The sequence below is a fragment of the Epinephelus lanceolatus genome, chromosome 12 (genome assembly GCF_041903045.1).
Source record: "Epinephelus lanceolatus isolate andai-2023 chromosome 12, ASM4190304v1, whole genome shotgun sequence".
In the NCBI taxonomy this organism is placed as follows: domain Eukaryota; kingdom Metazoa; phylum Chordata; class Actinopteri; order Perciformes; family Serranidae; genus Epinephelus; species Epinephelus lanceolatus.
The window spans coordinates 31,221,359-31,238,751 of NC_135745.1; the positions used below are offsets into that span (position 1 = coordinate 31,221,359).

At 39.8% G+C, this 17,393-nt stretch overlaps 2 protein-coding genes across 3 annotated transcripts in view; both read right to left on the minus strand.

The window, feature by feature from the left end:
* Positions 1–1,195: 1,195 nt before the first annotated feature.
* Positions 1,196–5,673, minus strand: uqcr11 (ubiquinol-cytochrome c reductase, complex III subunit XI). The gene is made up of 3 exons (XM_033649620.2): positions 5,550–5,673; positions 4,659–4,789; positions 1,196–1,561 (listed from the first exon to the last, which is right to left on the minus strand). Exons 1-2 carry the CDS (start codon positions 5,597–5,599, stop codon positions 4,669–4,671), a joined length of 171 nt encoding a protein of 56 aa, XP_033505511.1. The 5' UTR covers positions 5,600–5,673; the 3' UTR covers positions 1,196–1,561; positions 4,659–4,668.
* A 1,899-nt stretch (positions 5,674–7,572) lies between these two features.
* The window catches only part of tcf3a (transcription factor 3a), a 32,690-nt gene continuing 22,869 nt past the window's right edge, over positions 7,573–17,393 (minus strand). Inside the window, exons 16-20 of one of the 2 annotated variants that reach the window (XM_033650282.2) lie at positions 17,277–17,388; positions 17,015–17,147; positions 11,921–12,156; positions 10,454–10,585; positions 7,573–10,352 (exon numbers count right to left, since the gene is read on the minus strand). In XM_033650282.2, coding sequence (XP_033506173.1) covers positions 10,461–10,585; positions 11,921–12,156; positions 17,015–17,147; positions 17,277–17,388 — 606 coding nt within the window. In that variant the 3' untranslated portion in view covers positions 7,573–10,352; positions 10,454–10,460. Of the gene's footprint in view, positions 10,353–10,453; positions 10,586–11,920; positions 12,157–14,269; positions 14,509–17,014; positions 17,148–17,276; positions 17,389–17,393 lie in introns of both variants that reach the window. The other variant, XM_033650281.2, reaches the window with a different exon arrangement.

Genomic DNA, 17,393 nt, shown 5'->3' on the forward strand with positions numbered 1-17,393 from the left:
TTGTTTTACGGCACTCAATGATTACTGGCAGAACACTTTATTCTGTTGAAACAATATTTACAACTTAGATGGAATAAGAGTAAGAAAGTCGCCATTATTTTTTCATCTCTCTCGTTTCCCAGGGCGGTAAACCTCAATGAATAACTGTCTTCTTTGGTGCTCATACTGTAGTAACAGTAATTGAACAACAATTGAATTGAATTGAATTGAATCGCGGAGAATATAACCCAGCTAACGATATGTAGCATTTCTATATTGACAAAAGTTTAAACATATATATTTGTATGTGTATCGAAGCAGCTAACTAACATCAGCTCAAGTGGGTAGCCAGCAACTTCTTTTATATATCCAAAGAACTTCTATTAAAATGAACTATTTGATAACCAGACCAGGCCTCTAACTGAGACAGGCCTTTGTCAAAATGTGTAGCCACACCAGCCCCATATCAGGTATAGGTGCCTTATAAATGCTGTGAAAGAACCGAAACGCTCAATCCACAAAGAAATGCACACAGTCCGTATTCACCAACTGTGCCTTTAAATGAGCCATCAGGACTTCTGTTAAGTTGTGATGTCACAAATATACTATAAAAGGTGGAAACTGCGGCTTGTTTTAGTTATTTAACAGCTGTATTGTGGGTGCAGAGACACGAGTGCAGATGTTAAAGACCCAGACATGCGAACCAATCAGAGCAGACGGGGCTTTTTGGCAGGGAGGCTTAAAGAAACAGGCCTTAAAACGGCGTGTTTCTGACAGTGGGTGAATATCAGTATATTCAGGCAGACATTTTAAGAAAAAGAGTGTGTTTTGTGAGCATTAAATCACGTGAACATGTTCTAGTAGAAACCCCAGATACAAGCATGGACCTAAGAATGAGCATCATATGGGACCTTTAATTCACGGACTGAGTGTTATGATGTTTTTAAGGGTTTGTTTTCATCACTGATTTCTGTTCACAAAGCCTTTTTTTTTATTATGATCAGCAGCAGTCTTAAGGGAAATACTAAGAAATCAGAGGCTAAATTCAGGATTTTTAATTACTATGTCGTTCAGTGAACCGACCCAGTTTTAAGTCAAAGCAAACTGTGGCCAAACTCCACTGATGGGACTGCATTCATTTAGGATACAAATACCATTAAACTTGATCTTGAATCTTTAAGTAATTGCAAGCAAATAATTATGCACAACCACAACACAGGACACATCTCATACTTTACTTCTTCTCTCCAAAACAATTACAGTATGACATGACGGACAGATTTTCCAATTTGTGAATCAGGTTTGACCCACAGCAGACTGATGATTAAAATAAATACCTGACCCTCAAAACCAAAGTCCATATATCACCGGCGTTTTCATATTCCTTCCATCCACGTTTTCCCCGAAGGAACGTTGAAATGACAAACTCCAGTGCACTTCAGAGGATGATGATGGTGAACAGTTCAATGTTGACTGAGCTGCAGGGTGAAGATGACAGCTTCCAGTGGCCCGGCACACCAGGCACGAGCCGCAGCAGTTTTTTGTTCATCACTTAAGTCTTTGTGTAAAAAACAGCAGCGACCTGACCGGAGGAAAACAAAGTCATTAGTTTGAACAATAGAAAAGAGGTTTTGCTGTGACACACTAATCAAAGCTGATGAAAAAATGTTGTTTAGGTGACACCTGAAAGCACATTTGTCTGTTTGCTGTATTTTATTTTAAAAGCACAATATAAAATTCTACACTCAACAGCCAACACTGTTCATAGACTTTCTGATTTTTGTGGGTTAACACATGATTTAATTTTGACATTTCCAAGCCAAAAAACTAGGTCGCAGAGTGGTCGAAGGTTTGCCTGTCTTATTAGAGGCTGCTACTTGTGGTCTTAAAATAGGCCACTGTCCTGGATTCTGGTCTCCTGACACCTTTAAACTACCTGGCTTACAGTCTCTGACTTTCACTCTGATATTGTCCTCTCAGTCCTGATGGTTTCCCACAGTTTCATCAGGTTTCATCACATCAATGGTGTTAACCAGGTGACATTCACCTCTTGTTTTTACCAGATGTGGCACTTAGTATCTAATGAGATGTAGAGACTAACGCTAGGTTTGTGCTCGCCGTAGTGAAAGGGTGCGTGAGCAAAAACTTCACCATGTATTTTGCACAAAGTGCGAAGGCTCTGCAACTTGTCTCAGTGTTTGTCATCACATCCACCTCTGAATGTTTGTAACTAGATGCCTGCTGTGTGGGGGGCTTTTCAGACATGATTGCCACAAATGTTGATGAAAGCAAACAAATAAGAAGTGAAATAATGGATTAATTTTCATTCTTAATATGACACAGAGACGACATGATTGAGATCTATAAGCTTGTTTACCAAATATATGATTAAAATGATTCCAACTGGGGTGTTTTTCTGCAAAGAGAGAAAATTCCTCACACATTGTGCAGTAAAAACATGGAAAGAGCTTCCAGAGGATGTAGTGCAGGCTCCTCAGTTAACTCTTTAAAACCAGACTGCATACATTCAGGTCAACAAATGATATTTTGTATAATTTTAAAACTGATTTGTGACTATATTTTGTTATAAATATTGTCATAAAAACATGTATATTGTGGTCTTGCTGTATGATTTATTTGTTATAGCTGGACAGTCTGGTGTGGAGGACTTTTATCCTGTGTGTGTGTGTGTGTGTATATATATATATATATATATATATATATATATATATATATATATATAAACCCGATAAATTTAAATAAATGTTTCAAGATGTTAGAAAGAGCCAATTTGTTTTCATATTCTTTAAAAATAGGAGACTTTAAAAACCTACATTTGGGTAAATATTTTTCCAGCTAAATTAAATAATTTACAGGATACTCAAACTTTCAACCTTTGATTGGTATACACTTTTTGTACCAATTATTTGACTCCTTTCCTTCCAGTGGTTGTATCAAGGTGATAAAGTATGTCCATGAATATTTGATATGAGACATGAGTTTCCTACTTGGCTCTGAAGCGTTACATGTTTGGTCTATAGCGTTAGGTTGGTAACTCTCATTGATGTCTTGCTTGTTCACAGGATACTGCATACTGCAAAAAAACAATGCTTACGAGGCACCTGAAGCCCATGCCACGCTGTCTTACACAAGTATAATGATGGCTTTAGGTTGCCACACTACAAATTTTGGGGAATAATTCAGACCTCTTTTACATTTTGTTTCATTACACTTATGTGTAGTTTAACTGTAAAAACTGTGTCGACTAATTTTCCCACTTCTGGGACACTGTAACGTTATGTCTTCTTCACAACAGTCCCAATGTTAACAAAGGCAGAAATGTTCAGAGAATCCATTGCTACAACTTTCTTTGGCACTCAGTTAGGGCTGGGCGATATTGAGAAAATCAAATATAATATCTTTGACAGAATACCTCGATGTTAATGCAGTGACATTGTATGGTTGACTATTGGTGATTTCACAAAATATTTACATAAGATTCAAGATTAAAATGCAGCCTTTAAAACCATGAAATTAAAACACTTGGGATAATAAAATATCTCAAATCAGATAATTTATTATAATATCGGGGCGTCGGTGGATTAGTGGTAGAGCAGGCGCCCCATGTACAAGGCTGTTGTTGCAGCGGCCCGGGTTCGAGTCCAGCCTGTGGCCCTTTGCTGCATGTCTCTCCCTGTCTCTCTCCCCCCTTCACACTTAACTGTCCTGTCCATTAAAGGCAAAAAATGCCCCAAAAATATCTTAAAAAAAAAAATAATAATAATAACAATAATATCAATATATTGCCCTCTCAAACTCTTAGGTTTTTAAGTAGCAAAACATGCATAAGAAATAGTGTCCCTGAGTATGCAGTGATGTCTATAGTCTCAGAGGTATTTCGGAAAACCAACATTGGTCGTGTTTGTTCAAATACATTGAGTATGTAACCCAGTGCAACAGTATGGCTCTGAGTCTGACAAGCATTTAATAGTTTTTAGACAACATATAGTTATATCAGATGGAGCCATAAGCTGGTATCAGGCTGTGGCTACACAGGAAACACTTGTTATCTGCTGTAACAGGGGCAGACCTTCCCCCAATGCTGCTTGTGGTCTCTGTACACAGGTCTGACCCTGTTTCCACACAGCCTGTGGGAGAATGCTACACTTTGGTGTCATTTTGCAACTGTTCACTCGCAGTGCTGCCACCATAGTAAACAGAGAAATAGATCTTCCATGCCCCTAAATCATGTAGTATGTGAAAAGACTCATCACGGAATTTCTCTGCATAGTTCAATAATTACACAATAACCATTAATGCTGCAGGTAGACTGGTGTGTGCCCTTTTTAAAGCATGCATAAGTTAGCGGTAATCAATATGGAGTTATAGAACAAAGGGTCTAAAAAATACTATAACTATTTAAAAAATGTGTTTGCTTTTCAAATATTTCTTGTTTTGTCTAGATAAATAGAAACAGATAGGTAGAGACCATTTTAAATTAATGCAATAGGTTAGAAATGTGAGTCTGAATAGTTTTTGAAGTCTGTAAATGCAATTCAGATGTAAAGATTAAAACAGAGCGGGGCCATTGTACATCGTGCAGCAGTGTCAGGTTCTTGTTTCTGGCTTTAAAAGACACAGAGGCTGCAGAAATAATGATGCTTACACAAAACACTAACCTGAGTGCCACTACTCGTCCTTCTTGAATTTGCCGCTGACGTAGGGGACATAATCCAATATCACTCGCCAGTCTGTGAAGTGGACGAGAGCTACGCCTCCAGCTGTGCCCCATGCAGCCAGAGTTGGGATCCTGTGGAGCAAACAACACTGTCAAGATTAAGCAACTTTACTTCAAATTAAGGTGAATGAAATGATCTGAGAACAAACTGAATTCAGTGAATGTAAATGGTGATTTTAAGGACAAACATCCATGCAAACATCACACGCCTTGTTGACTCCTTAAGAGATAAGTATTGGAACAACTTATTGAGTAATGCATGCATGAAATGAGCAACTTTAACTTCTATAGTCAACTATTATACTTGTTGTGTTAAAATAAAAACAGATTTACTGGCTACAGCTTCACAAATACAAACACACCGTTTCACATCATTAATAGCTTGTTACACAAAACACAGATTTAAGGACACTGATTTGTCCTGATACCTGATGACTGTGGACAAAACGAATAATGGATCTATATAATCTATAACGAAACCAATAGCTTCAGCCCTTTAGGAGAGATCAGTGGATCAGTTGGTTAGTTGATTAGCATAAAGCTATTCAAACTGAATAACAAACGTATGGAATTCACATTTTGCTGTCATGCTGAAAAAAGTCACTGTGGGATAAGGTAACACTGACTTTGTTTCTTACTTCATAACGGTCATTTTATGCATCTTTAGGCCGAGATTAGCTGCCAGGTAGCTAAAGTCAGCATGTCCCCAAAGCAATGACCTCGGCTAAGCTAACAGCTAATGTTAGCTAAGGACACATCGAGACTCCGTTTAACAAAAGTCTGACTTATTCCCGCCTTTTACTACTAATAAGATATTAAAGAAACATCTTACCATAATTTAGCAATAGCTACATACTTCGCACCGATCACTTTACTGATCATTTTGGCAGGAATATGTCCTCCTAACGTTGGACGTGCCGCTTTAAGAGTTTAGAAGAACTTCCGGTACTGGTTTGCTCATTACGCCTAGTGCGCATGTGCGTGGGGTAACTTCCGGTTACTCTAAAATAAAAGTGCAATGGATAAACCCAAATAGCATGGATACCATACTCGCCCATGGTTTCGTCCTACCGCCGCCATTTTGGACTGTCAGCAGACGGCAGCAGACCCGCTTGCATACAAAAACACACAGACAAACGGAAGTATATCGCTATTAATTATGCTTACAATGCTACTCACCTCGTGATAGCTTGGTCACAGCTGCTTTTTCACGTTTTTGTAAAGCAAAATATGGACTTCAAAAAAAAAAAAAAAAAAAAAAAAAAAACACGAAGAAAAACGGCCGAGACGGCATCTCTACATATTACATCCACTTATGAGAATTACTCCTTCAAAATCACCCCATAAGACAATCTACCAAAAAATAAAATCAATATTTTTACCAGAAACCATAGCTAGAAACACATTAATGGTGACGCCACAGCCAGGAATAAAGATTTATTTACAGTTTGTACAGTAATAATAATAATAATAATAATATAGACTATTTTAATATGATAGGCTATATTTTAATGCTAAAGCAGTAATCAGTTCTGATATAAATGGTCCAGGAGGCCATATATATATATATATATATATATATATATATATATATATATATGTGTGTGTGTGTGTTACCTTCCCTCCAAAACTGGCATATTAAATTGATATTAAAACACTTTAAAACGTACACCTCAGGAGTTCTTACCTGTCGGGATCCTTCAGGAAACGGTGGAAGGCCAGGTGCGGGGTGTTCCACTGATAGTTGTTGCAGTTAATTGCACTACACTGTTTTCTTACTTTTTTTCTCTTCTCTCCTTGACATCTTGCATGTTGTCTGGGCGCAACAGTCCAAGCTCAACAGTCCAAAATGGCGGCAGCGCTACCGCGGCGCCCCTAGTGGCTGTTGGCAAAAATTCAACGGAGCTTCGCCTCTTGGTATCCATGCTCTTTGATAAAACTGAGGAGCAGCTTCCCGAGTTTCCCCATTTGTTACACCTTTATTATTCCAGTTTAGAATAAATTATTAATTATTATTCCAGATGCTGCTTTATTCTACATATATGTGTGTTAATTTAAAATGTCAAATATTAATTTACACACAGCGAACAAGGTAGCTTTTCTGCATAGGAGGGCTGAAGACTCTACTTTATATAAATTTACGATATAGAATTATCAATATTGTTTAAAAATAATGGACATTTATGAAACCTTATAAAATTAGATTTTGATATAAATTTAAAAGAGTATGTATGTATATATATATATATATATATATATATACGCTTTTAATGGCGGTTGGCAAACTAGTTTTTACGTGCATTACTGCCACCTGCTGGATTGGAAGCTGTTATTAACTACCTTCTGTCTTCATCACATCTGTTGCCATCTATCAGTAGTTTTGACATTTTCCAGTCATTATAGTGTGTAAATATACCAGGAGGGCTCTTGCCTATCTATTTAGTTAATTTAATCCAGTATGTCATATTCTCAGATGGGGAATAACCATCTCTTCTCTTGGGGCTTCTACTCCATATTCCACCAACATCTGCATGTTTTTAAATACTGTAAATATGTCTTCCTGTGTCACTTAAGTCCCAGTATTCCTGCCAGGTTTGTGCAATATGTATTCAACTGAGTGCGGTGTGCTTTAGTGGCGATGGAAGATGAGCTCACAGTGGAGCTAATTTCTGCGCCGCAGTGAACAAATCATGCTGTGGTGCTGCCGTGAAAGCATGCCTACCTAACTGGTCTGTCCCGGCTGGGTAAACCCAATTTCACAAACAAAACATTGAATGGAGCAACCTCTACCTGGTTGCATTGCAAAAGGGAAAATACATATGTGTTTTCAAATGTCTTGGTTTTAAAAAGAGACATTTTGTTTGTTATTAAAAATGGCACATTTATTGCTACATTACTGTTATATACACAACAGTTCTCTATATCTACTTTATATATAAAAAATAGGAAACTGGAGGCACTTTGAGGACATAGCCTACATAGATGTTGTCCCCAAACATGAGTGAAGACAGAGAGATTTGTAGCAGTTCATCTGTTGTGAAGGACAGAAAGGGTTCTGTTAAAAACAAAAAAAATATCTGGTGCATGATTTGATCCTCGGATACTGCAGAAAAAACTTTCATGTAAAGAAATAAAAAGTACAAGTCTTCAGTAGAGATTTTTCATATCACAACAAACACCACGTTTTTTCTGCCGAAAGGTTAGAGTAACTGAAAGGTAATGCTTGGGGCTCGTCCGCGGGGCGGGATCTGTGACAAAACATGACAGGTAGAAACCAAATACTGTTACATATCAGTATCAGCTTACAATGATAAAGCTGACGTATCATACAGCTGTACATACATATCAATGCACATGCCAGTCAAGGACAAAATTATACTTAACAAAATCAGTACATAAAAGATGAAACATTTTAAGTAGTTTTCAGCGTCAAAGTTGAATACCAGGGGTCTCATTTATAAACTGCGTGCGACACTTCCCACGCAGGAGTTTTGATCTATAAAAACAGACTTGATTGGAGAAGCTTTGACCCATGCTTATAAACAGTTAGAGATGGGAAAATGGCGACACAGATGGAGAAATTATTGTTGCACGCACATTTTTAGTATAGATCCAACGTATTCTTATAAATGAGATCCCTGGTTATTAGTCATCTTACATTTAATGACATGGACACTGAAGCAGTCAGCGTCACTGAGTGTAATTCTTCATTTAGATGTTCTGAGACACTGTCAGATGAAGTATATATGTTTTATACATCTGTAATATAAAAAGGTACAACCTATAAATCCTCAAATGCAACGTCATCCACCATGTAGCAGTGAAGTATTCAGGCACTGGTGAGTAACCATTATCAAAACTCCCAAAGTCAGGAAAATGACTAAGGCCACCCTATTTGATTCATTTTATGCTTCATATCACAATGAAACAGTGAATTATGTTGCAGATTGTGCAGACCGCCCCCGCTGCCCCTTCCTCAAACTAATCAACACGCTCATCAGAGAGCTGGACATCAGGGAGCGGAGAGGGGGGCGTGCTGAAGAAAAATATTGTTTCATTTAAGAAAAAAAAAATCTGTCGCAAACACCAGAACCATCCAATTACAACTGGCCTGACAGCTTTGTGCTGAAACATGCATTGTGTTTTTTGTTTTTTTTTAAAGAGAGCAATATCACAACATGTGATGTTACAGCCAGATAAGTTTGTCATTTCTAACATTTCTAAGCACCTGGCACGAAAAGAAAAACACCTCACTTTGTTCCTGGAATCTAAAAATTGAGAGTCGTGTTACATTTAAACAATGTAAACAAAAAATAAAGAAAAAGCATTCCAAAATGATAAAAACAAAACTCATACAACTATTTTACAAAGTAAAAAATAAAACAATTAAAAAAAAAGGTAAATCAATTCTACAAAAGGAAGATCCTCACAACAGGCTTTGCAGTTGTTCAAAAGGGGAAAACAAAAACACGTAATTCTCAACACACAGCAACAACCAAAACAAGTCCGTCAATGGCGAGTAAATTCTCTACAGGGCAGCAGAACACTCATGATCCCTTTCAATACTCAATTATTTCTGTCTTCTGGCAAAATGTGACACAAATCGCTCCGAGACTTCAGTTTAGTAAGTTCACCATGCTGTAACAGAGTCTTTAGGTGTGGTGTGACAGGGGCAGGCTGAGAGTGACTGACTTCATCATGGAGCTGAGCAGTGAGGATGACATCTGAACGCTCGAGTCCAACCGGTCAGGATGTGCACGTTTGAGTCAACATCACTGTGGTTCCTGGATCTGTATCGAGTCTTTGCTCGCGTTTGTGTCAGTGGAGGGTCTCTCTCCGGCTGTCTTTTCGTTCCACTTGCATGGCAGTGACCATAACAGATGTACAGGACTTAAGAGATAAGACTCCACAGTTAAAAATAAAGAAAAAATAACCCATCACGTGTGTGTGAGTCAGTGACTGTGGCACCTTTTCAGCCAAAGCAAGAAATTTAAAAAACACATCCAGAAATACAAAAAAGGTGTCAGCTCTCTGATTGCCATTTAGTAGCTGGATGTCTCCAAACCTGCCTCTGTAATTCAGTCATCACGTGAGAAATAATAATGATGGCTATTTCATCTTAAACACTATGCATTAGGCCTCTTGTGGGCACGCTTTAACGGGTTCATAAACCCAGTGTCCCTCTTTGCCTGTGAAGAATGTAAGACCTGCTTTTCAGATGGGAATGCCAATAATCATCCAACAATACAAACCCTAACTCTGCTCACACAAGCAGTTGATCCAAAAAGTTTCATTTGATCCAAACAAGTTTTGCTCCCAACAAGTAAAAGCAATTTTTCCAAAGTGTCTTACAAAAACACGATCGTAAGAATGTCCTCATATCCAATTTTCCGCCGTCTCCAAACCGCTGTCCTCGGTTCAAAGTGTTGTCACGTTAAAGTTAATACATTTCCGCTCATTCTGCGAGAGTGTGCTTGTTACTTTTGTATTCGTAGTCAGGAATGTGGCCACCTGCTTTGTCAGTAATGAGGTGTGTGTGCGTGTGTGCTTTCCAAGAGTTGATTAACACACACTGAGATGCATGACAATGATAGATTAAGGCCACGTGTTCTAAGGGCTGTACAATCAACAGGAACTGGAAGAGAGAAGAGAAAAGACAATGAGTATCTTCACAAAACGAAACCAAGCTATTGTTCAGGCACCATAAATCCCACTGCGCACACTCTGTAGACTGACCTGAGAGTTACATATGTCCATCTCCTCCTAGACCAGGGTGCCCCCCACCCAGCTGCATCTGGGGGTCCACGCCTGAAACTTTCTCCTCCTCTCTCCTCTTGAGGCAGGCAGCCTTTGGGTTCAAATTACGCTCTTTGGGGAAAAGGATCAACACAGAGATTAGACACAGTAAAGGAAGAAGAACAGGACGTCTTGAGATTATCTCACTATGCTTTACCCTCAGGAATCTTTTTAAAAGGTCCAGTTTGTAGGATTGAGGGGGATATACTGGCAGAAATGGAATATAATAAGTGTGTTTTTCTTAGTTTATAATCACCAGAATATAAGAATCATGTTTTCGTTAGCCCAGAATGAGCAAACCAAACACACACTCTAGATTGGGCCACCTGAATTTTTGCATCAGCCACTGTAGTGAGAAGCCCCTCCGTGATGAACAGCTTTAGAAAAACACTGATCTTTAACGTGAAACTGTTTTATTCAGCGGTTTACTGGTTTAAATCACTAGGTTCATTTGTTTTGGAGAGAGGGAGACCCCTGCTGATAATTCGGCTGCAGGTAAAAACCTCCTGAATGTCTGGATCTTAATTAATCAAAGGAAAAAACATGAGCAGGCGTTAGCAAGTGCTGGGAAAACGGGCTGTCTCTGACATGCCAAACACCATTAGAAAAACACTGATTTTCAACGTGAAACTGCTTTATTCAGTGTTTACTGGTCTAAATCAATGTGTACGTTTATTTTGGAGAGGAAAAGACCTCTTTGGATAATTTGGCTCACGGTAAAAACCTCTTGTCTGGATTAGAAATAAGATGAGCACAGATTAAATTGCCAGAGAAAATAGGTGAGCACACATTAGAGTTTGTCTGTGAAGAGCCAAACAGTATCAGAAAAACACTGATTTTTAACATCAAACTGCTTTATTCAGTCTTTTTACCGGTTTTAATCACCTGGCCTAAATGTTTCGGAGAGGAAGAGACCTCTGTGGATAATTCGGCTCCTAGTAACAACTTCCCGAACAATGAACACTGAAGGAGTTTCCTTCCTAACCATGAAGTTTTAGTTGGTTGCAATCTGCAATCCTCACTACTTCATGCCACATAATCCCCCTGAATCTTACAAACTGCTCCTTCAAGACATTAAAGCAGAGTTTTGAGTGCACAAACAGTCAGTAACAGACAAGGAGAACAAAAAAATGGGAAAGGTAAGACAGGAAAATGAGAAGTAAGATGGAAATTGCAGGCGTTTGGCAGAAAGCAGGGATATACTTCCTCAGATATTCTCCCTTTCTCCTCCATTTCTCAAAGTGATACGAGCAAATAGCAGAGAGAGAGTGAAGGCTTCACAGTAAGTGAGAACAAAATTAGAGGAGCGATTTTCCTACAGGTGAGTGACTGGCAACTTGTCCAGCTATGATAAGAGATGGTTGGTTGGTTGATGTGGATCAGACCCTCCTGTATTGGCTGACCTACCTCGCACCTGCTTCTCCAGGCCCATTATGACCTGGACAGCCTGCTGCAGGATGATAAGCTTGGTCTGGGCCTTGTCGCTCTGCAGGTGGACCTGACACATCCTGCCCAGCTCTCTGAAGGCTTCGTTAATGTCGCGCACGCGCACCCTCTCCCTAGCGTTGTTAGCATGGCGGCGCTCGCGTTCCCTCTGCTCCTTCTCCTCGGCAGTCAGGTTCTCATCGGTCACCGAGACAACGCTGCAGCCAGGAGGAGAAGTGGGGGTTGGAGGGGCTGGTTAACAAACCCAAATCACAACCCTTGCTGAACCTAGGCTACAACTGCAGTTACACTCTTTTAAACCTGTAACACAGCTCTTAGTGTGCCTTCCTTCCTCTATATATGATGCTGACCTCAAGCTCTTTACCCAAGATGAGACAGGTGGAACTGCTGAAGAAGATCCCAGTGGAGTGGGGCTGTGCTGCAGGAGAGTGAGCGGAGGGGTGGGAACTGTTTTTGTACATCTAAAATATGAAAATGATAAATAATACATCTAAAAATGAATGGATGTGTTCTCAAGAGCTTTAAGTTTAACTCTAAATGATCTCAAGCCAAGAACACTGACGATCGAGATACAACAGTCGACCTGAGCGACCAGGTCTAATGGATCTGTCCTGAAGTCTAACCAACCAACAACGATTTCTTTTGGTCATTGGGGTCCAGGATGGAAGTTTAGGGGATATGGTGACTGTCCAGCAGAATGAGAGAAGTTATGAAGAGGGAGAGAGAAAGGGAGAGAGAGGAAGCAAAACCCTCTGCCAACATAGAAAGAGCCACAGAGAAAAAAAAGCCAAGAGGAGAGACTGAGGGCATCGTGTTAAATACATCAGCAGCAGGAGATGTATTTATCTGAGTGTGAGGAAGAGGAGGTCACTGTTGATATCTGTAAAAAGAAAATGACAGAGGACGGGGGAGTGAGTGGAGAAATGGAGAGGTTGGTCTCGAAAAAACAGGGTGGCAAAAAAATGAAAGGGTTAATGCTCAAAGGCTGGGACATGCGGCACAGAAACACTGCAACGAAGCTGACGACAGGTTAATACACATGACAACAGACAGCCCTGCTTTCATGCTAACCGGGGTGCCAGTGAACAGACAGGTATGCTATGAGTGGAGGGTTTATAAAAAAAAAAAAGAAGAAGAAAAAAGAAAAGGACATCTTAATGTGAAATAACGTAGAAATTAAAATGACTTTGTGGTTTAACAAAAGCTCGATGAAGGAAAAAGCAAATGAGCACATTAAAAGATGTGTTAATACAGTCAGAGGGCGAGGCAGAGACATGTAAGCATTTACACAGTGGAAACAGACAGCCAATTATAAGACAAGGCAACACATACTGCATCAGAACAAGTAGACGTCCTGTATGTGTTACCAGAGGACGAAAACCTTAGAAGATGAAGTGGAGAATGGGCGTGTCTTAAAACAGTCACACAGCTTCACTTCCTTATGCCGTGTCCTCTTTGCGTGGATCATTTCTGGGATGGACTAGCGCTCACTGGCGTTTGGTTTAGCTGTATTCTGAATTCAGCTACTGTCTTTAAAAATAGATTACACGAAGGGATTGCTTTATTTGTTTCTGTAGTATTTGCTTTGACACCCTGCCCTAAATGAACGCAAGGTGTTTGATTGCATTGTTTTATATTGAAATGTTCTAACTGGCCACGAGCAATGCAGCCTCTGTTTTGACTTTTGTCAGACGCCCTGTTTCTATTTATTCCTGGCGTTCACTTATAAAGCTCCTCAACGGACGAAGAACGGCTGATTTGTGAAGGTGAAATGAGGAGTTATTGACACAACACCTCCTTATTTGACAACAAAAACCTAAATAAGATGGCAGCTGGTTTGAGGGAGATCACCAGGGAGATTAAAGTTTCTGGTAAATAACCATCGCTAAGAACAACCTATTTGCTTTTGGCTATATTGTGTGTCATTTCCAGTAAATGTCACATTATAAAACATGAGTTTTAGGTTTAAAAAGCACAAAGATCGAAAGATAGCAAGTTCTTGCCGATCTTTAAAGTGGTTACATCTTCAGTCGAGCACCCAAGACATAACAGAGGTGCATGTATTTAGTAATCTTTAGAAGTATATGTTTTAAAAGTAACCCCCCTAAAACAGGTGCTCACTGGTATTTAGCAGGCGTAACGTGTTTACCACCACAAGTGGAGTACCATGAATTACCACAAGTAATTTTTCAAAGTTTTATAATGCCTAACAGGATGTGTCAGGAGCTGGGAAGTGAAGCTGTGGGAGAGTTTTATTTTGCAAAAGAGGCCCTTCCCCTCCTCTTCCTTCCTCCCTGGACACCCACTGACCTCGAACTTGCTGCTCCAGGTTGAGAATAACGTTAACGGCCTGTTGCAGCACGATCAATTTGGTCTGCGGTTTCTCGTGGCTCAGATGGAGCTGACACATGCGGCCCAGCTCCTTAAAAGCCTCGTTGATGTCCCGCACCCGTAGCCGTTCACGGGTGTTGTTTGCCATCCTCCTCACTTTCTCCCGCTCAGCCTTAATCTCCACTGGCAGATCTTCATCGTCTTCCTCATCATCCAGACTAGTGAAGAGCCAATGGCAGGTGAGGAGGGAATGAAACAACAGTATGGGTACAGTTCACTGAAAATAAATTCCTAATTATAGTGTAAAATAAATTTTCAGTAACAAACACTGCTACAGAGGTGGGTCACATTAGCATTTGGTCGCAGCACTTTGTCAGTTTTTGACCAAATGATACCAGAATGATGGAGCCTGAGGAACAGAATCCACATCTGAAGAACAGCACAGGAACCAAAATTTGTACTTGGTTCCTGTGGTCAAAATGCTGGTAAAGAATCAACAGAAAATATTGCTGATAAACACTTAAATGTGAGATAATGTGATTGACTGTAGCAGTGTTTATAGCTGTGATTTTATTACTTCAAAGTTCAGGTCCAATTTCGTGAAGTGTTGATCTGGTTTAAAGGAATACTTCACCAACAACTTGTGCATCAATTACTCCATGCCTGTGACCTTGAATTTGCCAAGAAAACTGTGTTTCTCACATGCCTCCTGAACAGAAAATCTAAAAAGGCGTGGGGTCCACGTTTAACAACAGCAATATACTACAACGCATGTGGTATAATCCAAGTCTCATTTAATCAGTTGATTGCTCACTAATTCCTAGGGCTGTGTGATATGACGATATATATCGTGTGACGAGAGAAAAATGTCTATCGTTTCATATTTTGCTCTATCGTTTGTATCGTTGTGACGCAAATTACACTTTTTACGGCAATATTTTTCTTCATTTGGAGTCTGTCCATCTTTTGCACGGATCTCATTGATAAATTACTCCTCGTGGCTTTTTAATTCAAGAAGCTTTTACGGCACTTACAGTAACATAATGAGTTTATATAACTCCACCGCTGACTGTCTCTGCTGCGCTGCACTGACGGCTCAGCCCCACAGAGACGCAGCGAGATGGCGAAAATATTCAGACCAAATCAGGTGGAGCCTCAGTGTTGAGCGGGAGGTGTGTGGGGGTGTGGGCGTGTTTGTGCTTTAGAACATAACCGCTGTGAAACAATCAGAAAATAACGTTTTATTGATCTGATTCACCAGCTTTCTCGCTACCAGCGCTCCCTCTCTTCACTCACTCTCGAGCTTGCTCGACCACAGCTGCTCACTCTCGCTGTCTTTTTCTCTCGTCTTCTTTAAAATTAGTCGGTTGCCCGACTCATCGTAATGTTATCAAACGAGGAGAAATGCCCTCCCCTCGTCCTAGTAACGTTTTTGTACTCCCTCATGGCAGAGTTTAAAGCTCTGATCAGTCTGATCCCCGTCACACCTCTGAATCCAGAACACCTGCATGCTATGTAAAAGCACACACAGAGGCACATTTATGCCGGGGGGTGGGGTGGGGGCAACTTTTGATTCATTGGATTAAAATGTGCTATATCGTAATATGTATCTTTATCGGAATATGAAATGACCTGTATCGTGATATGAGATTTTGGTCATATCGCCCAGCCCTACTAATTCCCAAACACATGTATTTTCACTAAAAAGTCTCAATATAAAACACCTCCTTCTACAAGTAGAGCACCCTGAACTTGCCTGGGCACGCAAGTATGTTAAAGCTCCGCTTGAGCAGAGTTCAAATGCACACGTGCCCAGGTGCACAACTCTTCTGCACAAAGCTGTTTGTCCTGACAAATATTGTGTGTTTGGGAAGCACTGAGCAAAAGGCTGAATAAAGGACACTTGAATTATACTGCACAAGTTGTTTGAGAGTTTGTAAACGGATGTTTTGATATAGTTTTGCTGTTGTTAAATATGGACCGCTATGACTTCAGTTTATGTAGAATGTCTCCTATGTTGGACTGTTAGTTCACTGTGGAGGAATACTGGAAAAGAATAGTTTTCTTCACAAATTCAACGCACCACACGGTGAGTTACTGATCCATTAATGGTCATTCTTTGGCTCAAGTATTCTAACTCTTAAAACCAAATTTTCTTCTAATTACTGGCTATGAAATCGTCTTTTGTTTGTGGTTCATTAACCTTTATATCTGATACAGATATTATATCTGTATGGACGTCGGGTTTACATAAAAAGTTGGTCTTTTTACTCAGTGCTAAATTTTCTTGGATGTGGATTTTATTTTTGGACTCTACTGATTCAAAATTTGAAATGGGATAGTGTTTTGGTTATGTAGTTTCTTAAGTCTTCCATTTCCACTTAAAAGTAAACGATAGCCCCTACTTGTGATCTTTCCTCCATACACATGATGAATCTTAACAATCCAATACAGATTTAGAAACAAGAATATATTTATAACTGAACAGTCTCCGATACCAAAAAAAGAAAAGGCTGGAGCACAACCAAATTATATATTGCATGTTCTGAGCTTAATGACTAGTGCCCATAAGTCTATTAATTAAATAAGAAATCAATGAGAATCATATCTAGAAAGGCTCAAAGACTTCTTTCTGACACATATTAAACTTTGACCACAGCAGGAATATCTCATGCAATGATAGAGGAGTATAAATATGTGTGGGGAATAAAAAGTTTTAGGCACCTTGTTCGAATGCGGTTCTTCATGTCTTTTTTCTCGTCCTCTGACCTGTCGGTGATGGAGCAATTTTCATCGTCCTCCTTATCCTCTCGTTTGATGTCAGAACCACTGGAGCGACTGAGGCTACTGGACAGACCTGCACAGAGAGTTCAGACACAAAGATACTGAATAAGATACAATCAGAACCAAAAAATATTACTTAACATCCAGTGATGCCAAACTTGTTCTTATTTCTCTGACAGGAAGAACAAATGGTGAGTCTCACCGGTGAAACCTTCAGGCTGAGAGCCAGGCTGCACAGAGGAGGGGCCGTGGTGTCCATGCATTAGTCCTCCACTAGATGGCAGACCAGCAGAGTCCTCGTGGTGACCTGACACCTTCA